This window comes from Sus scrofa, chromosome 1 (assembly GCF_054392235.1).
Source record: "Sus scrofa isolate SSC_HxYL_T2T_F1_AM1 chromosome 1, Sscrofa_HxYL_maternal_Yorkshire_Landrace_v2.0, whole genome shotgun sequence".
Classification (NCBI taxonomy): Eukaryota; Metazoa; Chordata; class Mammalia; order Artiodactyla; family Suidae; genus Sus; species Sus scrofa.
The window spans coordinates 123749003-123761979 of record NC_139383.1 but is presented as its reverse complement, the minus strand read 5'-3'; the positions used below and the strand labels follow the sequence as shown (position 1 = coordinate 123761979).

At 53.0% G+C, this 12977-nt stretch overlaps 1 protein-coding gene across 11 annotated transcripts in view; it reads left to right on the top strand.

The window, feature by feature from the left end:
* Positions 1 to 11562, top strand: part of CGNL1 (cingulin like 1) — a 204447-nt gene extending 192885 nt beyond the window's left edge. For all 11 annotated transcript variants that reach the window (XM_084969071.1, XM_021094667.2, XM_084969092.1 and 8 more), the window contains 5 exons: positions 4659 to 4742; positions 5433 to 5557; positions 6521 to 6629; positions 6948 to 7111; positions 8521 to 11562. In XM_084969071.1, coding sequence (XP_084825197.1) covers positions 4659 to 4742; positions 5433 to 5557; positions 6521 to 6629; positions 6948 to 7111; positions 8521 to 8656 — 618 coding nt within the window. In that variant the 3' untranslated portion in view covers positions 8657 to 11562. The remainder of the gene's footprint in view (positions 1 to 4658; positions 4743 to 5432; positions 5558 to 6520; positions 6630 to 6947; positions 7112 to 8520) is intronic.
* The last annotated feature ends 1415 nt before the right edge of the window (positions 11563 to 12977 follow it).

The following is a 12977-nucleotide window of genomic DNA, read 5'->3' as shown; positions in this document are numbered from 1 at the left end:
GCTGCTGCTTTACGTTGAGGGGTTTGTCCTGAACCTCAGCCTGGGCCCAGGGCGGAGAACCCCTTGGGTCCTTCAATCCCTCCACAGAACCTCCGCCTCTCACCTCCTGCTGCTTCCCTTTAGGCTCCGTGGTCTCCCCCGCCCCCGCAATGAGCTCTTGCCTGTCCTGCATTTTGCCCTTCATTGAGGAACCTGGGTCCTACAGGTTTGCAGCCCAAAGCTGCTTCCCCTCTTCCTGAGCCTCCCACCTGGAAAGCAAGGGTGCTGACTTCTGCCCCTGCGAGTTCCAGGAGGATTAATGGGCTCAGACGCAGACACGTAGTTGCTCCGCCCCTGTCACCAGAGGCTCTTGCTTCTTTGTGTTTCCCTCCTCTTTCCTCAGCCTGGAGCACAGCTGTGGGAAGTCACCACCCGGGCCCCCAGACAGCAGGTGCTGTCCAGCTGCGAGGAGACTCTGGCCTCTGCCCTGTCCACCTTTTACTGCCTCTTGCTGGATTTGGACCTCACACCCTGTAACAACTGAATTTCTTTCTCTACAAGCCTCCAGTTTTTCCTTATCCTTTCACTTTGGGGGAAATAATCTCACTTCTCTTCTTTCTCTCTCCCTTCCTGCTCCCTCCCAGGCCTCCGAGCTCCAGGATCCTGCTTCCCCCAGCCTGGCTGGGTCTTCTGTGCTCTAGGTCTCCCAGGGAGAGGTTCTCTCCATGCTGCCCCCCCCCCGCCCCCGGGGTGGGGGGAAGCTGGATCCTGCCTGTCCCTCCCTGGATGGCCTGTCTCCCGTCATACTCCCATCCTGTTACAGTCCATCACCCACTGCGTCTTCCTCTTCTGTGATTCTCGCCCTTGGTCTGGGAACAGTGTGGGCAGATGGCTTGCAAACTCCTCCCTCAAGCTCTGCAGCTGACCGCCTGGAGCCTTGTCTCCCAGTCTCTGCAGTCCGGTTCTGCCTGCCCAGCCTCCCAGACCAAACTCCCTGCATCCGACATGCCTTTTCCTCAGTCCTCCTTCCGCCCACCTTCCTCAGGGCCTCCCTTCTTTTGCTCTGGGGACGGGTCAGCATCCTGGTTTCCTCCCTGCCTCCCCTCATAACGTGGAGCAGGAGGCCTTCCCAGACTCAGTTCCTCCTCCTCCTTCATTCCTTTCTCCTTAGTGAGCTCTTCCATCCTGTGGCTTCACCTGGCATCATGCAGCCTCCACACCTGTGTGTGCAAACACCCCTGGACTCCGGGGTGGGCAGGCATATTAACAGTACCCACCTCATTGGGGGATGGTGGGAGGGAATAACACTCTAAAAAAGCAATGCAGGGCTTCTGTCCTTTCTGTCCTGGTCACAGTACTATTGTGGGCCCCGTGTGACTGCACCCTGTCTATCACTCCACCTGTCCCCTTGGCTCCCCACCTGTGCTGCCTCTCTCTTACTTCCGCCCTGTCTCATCGGCTGCACGTTCTCTTCTGCCCCCTCCCATCTCTTCCTGACTCTGTCCTCCCCCACCCTGTGTTCCTTTATCTGGAGGGTTTCCCTGGCCCTCCAAGTCTGGGTGGGGTGTGACTCCCCCCCGATGTGTTCCACCCCTACTCCCTCCTTCCCTATCTCGGTGACACTGACTGCATGTACCAGGCCAGTTTGTCCCCTACAAGCCTGTGATGAGATCGGATACTGTGTTGGTCTTTTTGTCACGATGTCCAGCCTAGGCTGATGATAGGTATAGTCTGAGGAATGAATGCACCCACCCCATCATTCCAAGACCACCCCTCCCCCCAGCACACAAGCCTGTAAGTTCACAAACACACTCTACCTCTGAGCTTGACAGAGGGGGGTCTTTTCTGGGGACGGTCCTAAAGGTCTGGAGGGAAGAGATGGTCACTGTAGCTAAGGATGGAGCAGGGGCCTGCAGCTGCCTTCAGGGAGAGCCACACACACAGCACCCCAGGGCGCTTTTGCTGTGTCACAGGCTGCCTTGTTCTAAAATGAGTCTGCATCCCAGAGGTGAGCTGACCAAGGTCATATGCAGAGCCAGGAAGAAAGCGGGGCCCCTGCTGCCAGCCTGTGTAATTGCTTCCCATTGCAGTGAAAGTTTAACTGTGTCCTCAGTGAGGCCTGGCCTCTGCCCAGCAGGCGTGAACAGAACAATTTCCCCCGAGAGGCATGTCGAGGCCCCGTGGCCCAGCTGTGCTGACAACCTCTGTGGGTCACAGCTGCGTTCGGAGTGGGGCTGTGAGGCTGCATTCATTACCCCTGGACTTTGTGCTTATAGAGCGTTACAGAAATCATTCCAGGCCCTCTTTGCAGCATGTGATTCTCCAGGCAGGGGGCACAGGAGGAGTTTTAAATGCTCTGCCTGCTGACCCTATGCAAGGCTGGCATTTTTTACCCTGCTGCGTATAAGGATGCCCCAAGGAGACTGACTGCCTCCCAGGTTTGGTTTTTACGTGACAGCTGTCTTAACCCTAAGTCCATTTGAAGTTTTTTCCACTGAGTTGGTCTAGGGAGCCAGAGCACATGGGGCTGTGAGCTCTGAGTTGGCTTGGCTCCCTCCAGGTACATGGATAACTGCCCTGGACCTCAGTGTCCTCTGCTGTAAAATTCAGAACCCCGGTGCCTTAGAAGCCTGCCGGTCAGAAAGGCAAACTTTATTTTTTATTTTTTGGACACACAGATTCACCCTCACCTGTGGGCAGGGTCCCAGCTTCCTCCTGTGGTGCCAAGGCCTCCATGTACCAGCCCTGACAGTGGCCAGCCTCATTTCTTACCACTCCGTGTCACCCACTCTGGACCAGCCACACCACTCCACTTGTCACCCCGTGCAACACTGTGGTTGGGACAGTGGGAGATGCAAGCCTAGCCTGTTGTGGTGACACCTCTCATTATTCATAGAACTGTCAGCTCTTGCACGTGGGGTGGATGGCAGGGAAGGAATGACCTAATCTTTTACTCAGGGGAGCTTGTATAGCCTGTGAAAATCCAGGCCAAGAACAGATAAGGTGAGAGTGTTACAGGTCTCCCCAGGCCTCAAGGGACTGCTATGTGCACACCTCTTAGCTATGTTGGTCGCTGACCTTAAGGAGCAGGCAGCTTGATTTTCCTGGTTCTCTGAGTGTCTTCAGGGCGCCCTCTATTGGACGGTTCTGGAAACAGCATCTGGGGCCTCTGCCTTTGAAGTTCCTTTCACCTGTGCTAAAGGGGATGGGAGATGGAGATGCTGACAGGCAGGTGATGGGATCTCTTTCCAGATGCTGCCCAGCCAGGCTCATTTCCTATTACTATAGAAGAAATCCACAGTAGCACTTGGCCTTTGCCAGGACACCTGGAGCATTCTTGCTGACTTCTGTTTCTGGCATAAGAAGGGAGAGATCTAGTAGCATCTGAGATATGCTGACTGCGGAAGCCTTCTCTGAAGCTTGAACTTGAATGCAGCAGTCAGGAACTCAGGGAAATCTCAGCCCCTCTGTTGTTAGTTGTGTAGCTCTCCAGCAGGTTGAGTGACTGACTTGTCCCAGTTTGCCCGGGACTCCTGCAGATTGAGCAGAAATCCTATGTCCCAAGTCCATCCTTGGTCTTGGGCAATCTGGGAGGGCTGGTCACCATCCAGGGTGATTAGATTCTCGGAGCTGTGATGTCCTCAGCAGAGATGATATTACCTACGTCATCGTTGTCGCCGTGGGGTTGTTGTGGGGCTGTCGTGGGATACTGCCTATGAAATGCTGTGCAGGTGTTCAGTTCTCTAGGGCTTCATCCCAGAGCACTGTAAAGTAGATGGCCTAGAACAGCTAAGATGTATTGTCTCAGGCTCTGGAGGCCAAAACTCTGAATTCAAAGCATTGGCAGGGCCATCCATCCTCCAGTCCTGTGCAAGAATCCTTCCTTCCTTCTTCCTGGCTTCTGGCAATGTGCTGGCAATCTTGGTATTCCTTGACTTGGAGCTGCCTCCGTCCAATCCTCTGTCTTCACGTGGCATTCTCCCTGTGTCTCTGTCTTGCCTCTGTCCATGACTGTCTGCATCAAAATGTCCCTTTTGGAGTTCCTGTTGGAGCTCAGTGAGTTAAGAACCTGACTAGTATCTGTGAGGATGCAGCTTTGATCCCTGGCCTCGCTCAGTGGGTCGGGATCCTGCGTTGCTCTGAGCTGTGGTGTTGGTCACGGATGTGGCTTGGATCTGGCGTTGCTGTGGCTGTGGTGTAGGCCAGCAGCTGCAGCTCTGATTCGACCCCTAGCCTGGGAACCTCCATATGCTACAGGTGTGGCCCTAACCCTAAAAAGAAAGAAACTTCTTCCTTTTTACAAGGACATTGGTCATATTGGGCTAGAGCCCACTCTAATGACATCAGTTTAACTTGATTGCCTCTATCAAGAGCCTGTTTCAAAATAAGGTGATGTCTGAGGTTCTCATGGTTAGGACTTTAGTGTATCTTTCTGAGGGGACACGATTCAACCCATCATGACAGGGTTAGCTATGAGTTATTGTTATTTGTATTATTATCCATACAATCATTGAGAAGTCAAGAGTAAGAAACAGCTTCTATTTAAGAGAAGGCAGGAAGCCCCTGTCAGGAAGAGGAGCTGACTTGGAGGTTGGAATTCAGTACCTGGGAAGCATTTCAGCACAAAGGCTCCAGGAACAACCTCTCTAACCTCTGGGCTTTGGTTCTGTTTGGTGTAGATGGAGCAGATGCGGAACGAGCTGCTTCAGGAGAGAGCTGCGCGTCAGGACTTGGAATGTGACAAGATTTCCCTGGAGAGACAGGTGAGGGCAGCTGAACCAACCCCTCCATTGGCCCTTCCTTGTAGCTTTGGACTGGAGCCCCTTGGTTGAGTCTTCTTTGCACAGCACTCCATGAAATCCCCTCAGGGGTAGATGTGTTTCTGAGGCCTTTTCCAGAACAGGTATTCCCAGTGTCAGATGTGCTTGGAGGTTTAGCAGCTGGGGAGAAGTGGAATTATAGTGCTGTGTTTAAGATCTAAGAGGGCTCAAGTCCAATGAGAAGAGAATAATAAAAGACCAGCATCCTCAAATGCAGGTGTTGCTAACAGATCCTACTTGAATCACTCTTTCTTTCACATGCTATTCATATAAGTCCTTCAATGGGCAGGTGATATTACTGAAGGAGCCTGATTCTCCCGTCCCACCCCAATAGGGTTATAAAAAGCCAAGGCCATGCTTGTTTGTCTGACATGCAGACTTCTTAGGACATACCAAAGCTTTCACTTAGGCCCATTGGGGTGTGTGATAGAACCTCTTCTTTTGGCCTGTCAGGACTGGAGTGCAAAGCTTTGCCCAGAAAACATCCCCAGGTCTCCTGGGGCCACATATCTTAATGTGGAAACTAGGCTTATCACAGTCACTGACCAAACATCCACCCACCTGGGGCTCTGCTCCTGCTCTGCACAGAGTGTGGCAGACACAGCACCTCACAGTCTCCCTGTCTTATTCCAGACCAAGGACTTAAAAAGCCGGATTATCCACCTAGAAGGTTCCTACAGGTCCAGCAAAGAGGGGCTGGTGGTGCAGATGGAGGCCAGGATTGCAGAGCTGGAGGACCGTCTGGAGAGCGAGGAGAGGTGAGCCCAGCCCAGCCATGGTGCAGGGGCCCTGGTGGGCAGCGGGCATTGCATTACAGAGTGTTTTGCTCTTGTGCTTCTTCCTGTCCTCCTAAGCCTGTTGAGGAAGGCAGAGCAAGTATAGCCTTGCTGAAAAATTGTTCCCATTTTAGAGGTAGGGGAACGGAGACCCACCAAAGTAAGTGACTTGAGGAAGGTAGCTTGGCTGAAATATTGATGTAGCAAGGCTGAAACTTAAGATTCACCCTCTACCCTAACTGCTTAGTTCATAGCTGCTCCTTTCCCCACCTTCAGTAGGACAGGTGGCCTCTTAAGCTACTGAGTTGGAGCTGGAATGGAGGAAAGGGGGCTGATGTGCCCTGGGAACCAGGTGTCTTCAGCAGAGGCCAAGTGGCCATCTGTTAGAGATGGGCGTGTGGCTGTGAGGGACAGAGGATCAGATGACCGCCCCCTTTCTGCACCGTGATTCCCTGTAGCTAGCACTCAGCCCGCAGCCCCAGGGCCAGCACCAGGTTGCACTTGGCCAGCCTCAGGTCTTACGGCCCTTCACCTTCCTGGTGGCGGTGTGGGTGTTTGGTGCGTGCCTAGAGCACTGTACATTATCCATTTTCAGTAGGACTTTAGGACTGAGCCAGAGCAGCCTAGCGTCAGCCCCAAACATTAACAGTCTGGCAGCCTGTGACCCTCTGCCTTACCAAGTAAAGCAGTGGGATGGGGGCGCTCAGGGCAGGCCCCAGCTCAGCCCCTGTCTGGCTCTCTGGGCTCAGGCACAGCCATGCCCCTTCTCAGAGCCCTGTGTCCTCATCTGTCCAGTGGGCAGTGCTTCCCTCCTGTTTGGGTGTGAGTCTCTCTGACTCTAAGCCTGAGTAGACCAGGCAGGTGTGGGCTGGGCCTCCTGGGGTAAGGGTGCTGGGGGGCACTGAGGTGAGAGGGTCCTCTGTTCTGCTTCCCTTGCCCTTGCAGGGACCGGGCCAGCCTCCAGCTCAGCAACCGCCGGCTGGAGCGGAAGGTGAAGGAGCTGGTAATGCAGGTGGATGATGAGCACCTGTCACTGACAGATCAGAAGGACCAGGTGTGGGCCCCTCTGCGAGTTCATTCCCAGCTGAGATTGAACGTTGCGGGCTGGGGGCGTGGGTGGGCAGTGAGGTTGCAGTGGACCGAGTCCTCCCTTTACTCCCCACCCCTTCTGTCATGGAATGGCGCCTTTGGAGTCCACTCAGTAGGGGGTTTCTGCAAACTTCAATCCTGAACTTGGCTTTTGAAAAGTAGACATGTCTTTCTTAGTCTTCTGTCCCCTTTGCTATGTCTTGGTTGCCTGGATGGACCGCTGGTCTCTCCATGCTGGGCCAGGTGACCTGCCAGCTCACAGCCTGCTTTCTCTCCCCTGCAGCTGAGCTTGCGCTTGAAGGCAATGAAGCGCCAGGTGGAGGAGGCTGAGGAGGAAATCGACAGGCTGGAAAGTTCTAAAAAGAAGCTGCAGAGGGAGCTGGAGGAGCAGATGGACGTGAATGAGCAGCTGCAGGGGCAGCTCAATTCCATGAAGAAGGACTTAAGGTGGGCAAGTGTGGTAACCCCACAGGGACCGTGATGCCCATGGCATTTGAGGAGGGTGCAGTGCTTTCAGGGCACTCCCACTCCTTATGTCTCATGCTGATCCCTTGTCACCATTTGGGGTCATCCCATCCTAGAGAAGAGAGTGGCGCTGTCTACTCCACTTGCCCCACATGCTCAAAAGAATGTCACGTGTGTCATCCTCCTACCATTGCTCCAGTGTCAGCAGGGCAGGTATTATCCGTGTCTCTAGAAGGGGAAACTGAGGCTCGGAGCAGGTACGAGTGGCTCCCACCACCATGGGGGGAGCAGCTCCTAGGCCAGCCCCTAGTACTCCTGGGTTAGGGAGAAATGAGGTGAAGTTCTGTTTCATGTTCTCTGGAGCACCAGCATATCCCAGACCTGGTTTCCAGAGAGAGCTGCTCTTTCAAGCTTCCCAGCCATGGACCTGAGGATGGAGGATTAGGTGGGGGTTGTTTTTCCTGCCTCAGGACCACTGCCTGGGTCTTTGCAATGAAGGCGTGAGTTTAAGTTCATGCCTCATTCATAGAACTGGGCCTTTCTTCGAGGCTGACTGTGACCTAGGGCTTTTTGCTGGCTGCCAAGGTAGTTTTTTTAGAAATGTGTAAAAGACTGGAGCCTGTTGAGAATCATATAAACAGAGCCTGTCGAGAACCTAGCTCCTGGCTGGCATTAAGGGGAAACATTTAAAGAGCACCAAAAATCTCAATAATTGGGAGTTCCATTTTTGGCTCAGTGGTTAACAAACCCAACTAGGATCCATGAGGACACGGGTTCGATCCCTGGCCTCCCTTGGTGGGTTGGGGATCTGGCCTGGCCATGAGCTATGGTGTGGGTCGCAGACATGGTGCTGATCCTGAGTTTCTGTGGCTGTGGTGTGGGCTGGCAGCTGTAGCTCCAATTCGACCCCTGGCCTGAGAACCTCCATATGTGGCTCTAAAAAGCAGGTGTGGCCCTAAAAAGCAAAAAAAAAAAAAAAAAAAAAAAAAACCCTCAGTAATCAAGATGGAGAATTTATACTACATGCAATACTAATGCAAATGACCCATGATGAACAAGACGATAAAGTTTTTAGTTAAGATGGGATTTATAGCGGCACCCTGCTGAGCCACTTGGGAAGCAAAAGGAAAAATGAGTACTGCTGATTTTGGTCCAGCCCTGCCCAGCCCACCTTATCTGTAGCCTACCCTGTCTATAGCAGCTTCCCATGCTAACAGGTGAGCAGTTTGCTCCCTGTTGCTGTAGGAACTGTCAGGGGCAGACCAGTCAAGTTCACAGGCTTATATGCCACTCACTGGGGTGGAGAGACAGGAACCTCCAACCCCTTCAGCTGCAGATCAGAGGTGAGCCCCAGTCCAGGACCAGGAAACATGTCCGCTGTTGTTCCGCAGACTTAAGAAGCTGCCAAGCAAAGTGCTGGATGACGTGGACGATGATGACGACCTCAGCACAGACGGGGGCAGCCTCTACGAGGCACCGCTGAGCTACACTTACCCCAAGGACAGCACTCTTGCCAGCCAGATCTGAGCCCACTTCCTGGATCCACAGCGGGAGGCCGGAAAGGAGCCCTGTCACCTCCTCTCACAGAGCAGGCAATTCCTTCCTCCCCTTGCATCGTGGCCTCCTCTCTGTGGCAGCACAGCTCTGGTAGCTTAGACTTAGCCATTGCAGTGTATGCGCTGAGCCGCCTGCGGCCTGGGAGCCATCCCCCGGCAGCCTGGTAGAGGGTGCTCCTGTCCTGCCCAGCTGTCCACCAGCACCATTGGCGCTGCTGCTCATCCCCCCGCCGCCCTCCCCCTGTTGAGAAAAAGGGTCCAAATCTAGTTCCTTTTTAACAGCCATTGTGCGGGGGAGGGGGGAATGGTGTATAGGCTGTACATATTTTAAATCAGACCTTCTCATGGACTGCTGCTGTTCCATTTGGGAATGTTCCAAAGGCTTCTTGGGGTAGCTTGTTTGTAAAGTTCGCACATCTCTACTGAGTATTATTTTTCAAAATATGAAGTTATACTAGATTTTTAAGTATTGCAGAGCAGAGGCAAGAGGAAGAGGGAGATGCTAGACTAAAGGCCCCTCAGGATATCAGAGTTGGAAAAAAGGAATCCTTGTGGTGATAAGGAAGAGTTAATCCCGAGAAGAGAAATTCAAGTGGTCTTTGTCCCAGCTTGCTGATGAAGAGAGGGAAAGTTGTCAGAGATCACTTGAACCTGCGGCCTTGGTGGCTTATTTCACTTAGATTTTTGGTAAAGTATCTAAGCTACACTGAGACCAATTCCAGTCACCAGTTGCGATTTCTTTTACACCAGTGGTGTTGGGAGACATGCATGTAGGGGTTTTGACAGAGGATGTGTTTTTTGGGAGGATGGCACCCTCCCGTCAGGTGTTACTGGTCCCTTCCTCCTGCCCCCCGCCCCCAGCAGGCCTCTGAACTGTGCCCTCTCAGCCCCTGGATGGGGTGCTTGCTGGGTGGGAAATGGGAGGGTTTGGGGACAAGGTTCATGGACTTGGGCTTGAGGAAGAGGCGGGTCCGCATGATAAGGTCGTGGGAACTGGAAGAGAGGAGATGGGATAAGCATGTGGGTGTGGGTGTGGGTGGATGAGGGAGGCGGAAGAGAAGTTCTCGAAAGCTGGGGAAGGTGTGGACAGGAGGGGGAGGAGCAGGATCTCAGGTGTATGTCGGAAAGGGGAAGGGAGAAGTACAAGACAGAGGCATGTCTGTACCAACTGGAAGAATCCTTTCTACTTCCCCAGACAGGGGACAGTGGGTGGGACCGGGCAGGAAGTGACTGGGACTGGGTGATATCCGGGCAAGGCCCCGCCCCCGGGATGGCATTTCAGGAGGGCATTGGGAGGATGCAGGGTATCCTGGCACATCCAGCCTTCCTGGTGTCCCTGTCACTGTAAGGGTCCCCAGGCAGGTCCAGAGGCCAGGTCTGGTCACCTGGACGAGGGTGTGCAGTGGGCAGTTGAGAGGGCTCACCATGGCCCAGGAGAGAGAGAACCCTGTGAGCCGAGTGTGTGTGTCCAGCAGCCTCAGCAGGGTCCCCATACATCCTGGTAGATGAGAGGCCTGTGACCCAAGTGCTCTGTGACAGCTGTCATGGGGAGTGGGGAATCTCAGCGCCCTGCTTCACCAGGTCACAGAGCCTACCCAGCAGGTTCAGGGTGAAGAGGCCCATTTAAGGGTGGGTGTCATCGCCCCCTGTGGGGGAGGCATCTGAGCCAGGCCCTTCTCTCCCTCCGCTGGGTGGAGGGCTTCTTGCCTCTGCGTACTTCCTTGGACTGTGGAGATTCCTCCCTTTAGCCATTCATTCATTTAGCAAGTATTTATTGGACCTTCGACGATGTCCCAGTCTTTGGCACTGGGAACACAGCCGTGAATAAAGTGGATCAAAGTCCCTCCCTTCCTGGAGCACTGTTGGGGGCAACCATGTGATAGACAACAGTCCCACAGACGGATGTAGAGGCTGAGCCCCTCCGGACCCAGCCCTGGAGCCCCTCTGTCCTCTCGGGGACACGGCGAGCCTCACTGGAACTCCCAGGGGTTCTCTGACCCTCATAGGTTCTTGAGTTCGCCACTACTTCCACCACCGTGAGATATTTGCCAAGATGCCCGCCTAGCCATGCCTCTGCTGGCTCAGAACTGTGGATCCGAGAGGGGAAAGCAGGTGCCCAACAACTTTGGAGTGAGGAAGAGTCTGTCTGGGTTGATGAGAAGTTCACTGCCTCTCGTTCTGGCTGATTGCTTCTGGTAGCCATGAAGCAAGCTGCAAGAAACAAACTGCCACTACAGAGGGAACGGCGCTCATCGTTCAGAAGACCTGCATCCTTGCCCTAAAGCCGTTGTTTCACATGTTAGCAAATGCACCCTCTTTTGTGGTAACGGCGCTGGTGGTGAGCTGGATGCATGTAGTGTAATGGGGCGGGAGGAACAGTGGACTGGGAGTTAAGAGACATTTTCCCAGCTCATCTTACCCCAGGACCTTGAGAGGCATGCCCTCCGAGTAGCAGATTATATGGAATGATTCAAGACCAGGGCCCATGGTCCTTGCCAGCTCTGACAATCTGTCCTTCTTTGATTTTATTATGTACACATATTTTTTTTCTGTTTATTGTTTTAAGAACTAACCCTACTTGAGAGTATTTTCTTTAGCTAGCTTAAAAAGAAAAAAAAAAAGTACTTTATTTAATAAACAAGTATACGGCCAAATGCAGTGCTTTGGAGACAATCATCATAATAGCTTTGTAATTTTTTTTCTGAATGTCATCTGACAGCGCCAATAGGCTTATTCTGTTGGGTTTGTGCTTTCAAGTATGGTTTGATTGCCTTGGTTTGTCATGGGGGAGAGACATTGTTGGGCAGCTACCTCCGTGTAAGTGAACTCTGGAGAAAGCGAGCTTGCCTTTCAATAAACTTGATCACCCAACAGGAATCTCAACTCTCGTGTTATTTTGACTCCTTTGTTTTCTCCAGAGTTTGGCTCAGTGTCTGCCAAGAAGCAGTCCAGGTCAGTGGCTGGATGCTGCTCGAGGAAGGGGAACTTGGGGCATCCAGCTGGACCCGTTTGCGAAATGGGCAGGTGGGGAGGGGGTCAGTGGTGAACACTGGATGGTTGTGATGTTCTGAGAAACCCAAACTGCCCATTTCCAGAAAATGCCAGGAGGGGGAGTGTGTTGATAACAGAATACATAGGCACTCCCTGTTTCTTCCTTGTTCCTAAACTGAGATGGATTCTCCTGCAATCATGGTTGGCTTATCATCTCACTCGATCTCCAGTGGGTACCATGGCCTCCCCTCTATAGGATAAAAAAGTCGCTTCTGCATGGAAGGGGACCTACGCTGCTCATCCTCTGTCCTCAGAGCCGTTCTCTGTCCTGTCCTCTGGCGGCTGATCCCTACAGGCCCTGGGTTCCCTCCAGGTTGGATGACCGCTCTGGTCGGGGTCAGCTGGTGGGAGCAGGTGGAGGTCAGCATTTTCCTGCTGTCACTCTCTTGTTTGTGCAGCATTTCTGGCTGTGGTGCCTGTCGAGGGGCTCCCTCATGACCCACAGGACTTGAGTGACCATACCTCCTCCTTGAGCCTCCAGTGGTAAAGGCGGTCGGACTGCCTGCAGCTGTTTCTCTTCGCTCCTCGGCAGACCTAGTGGGTTCCCCCAACACTGCTGCTCTCCAGGGCATTTTTTCATTAAGCCTTGGCACTACAGCAGGTGGCGGCTGCTTCCTGCCCAGAGCTCTGCCCTCTGCCCCCTCAACGCCTCCAGTGATGTCATTATCCCACCAAACCTGCTGCCCAGAAGCCCTTGACCCACTTTATTCTGACAAAACAGAGCATATCAAATATAAATGACATCTTCTAGCTGTTTTGTTTTTCTTTTTAGGGCCTCATCTGCAGCGTATGGAAGTTCCCAGGCCAGAGGTCAAATCAGAGTTACAGCTGCTGCCCTGCACCACAGCCATAGCCACAGCAATGCCAGATCCGAGCCACGAATGCGACCTACACCACAGCTCATGGCAACACCAGATCCATAACCCACTGAGCGAGGCCAGGGGATCGAACCTGCATCCTCATGGATACTAGTTGGGTTCGTTACCGTTGAGCCACAATGGGAACTCCCAAGATTTTCTAGGTTTAATAAGTCCTCAAAGCCTTTGCATAAATTCTGTTTGCCTTTTTTTGTTGTTTTTGGTTTACGGTCAAGATCAGTGGGGTATACATTTTTTATGTGGAAGTAAAAGGCACACATTTGGTATTAGTTGTGTTTGAAACTGTTAAGCCTGTTTCTTTGACCTCTGCCGGGGTCCTTGCGGTGGGAGTAAGAGGTCTTGAGAGGTGATCTCTCCCCCAAA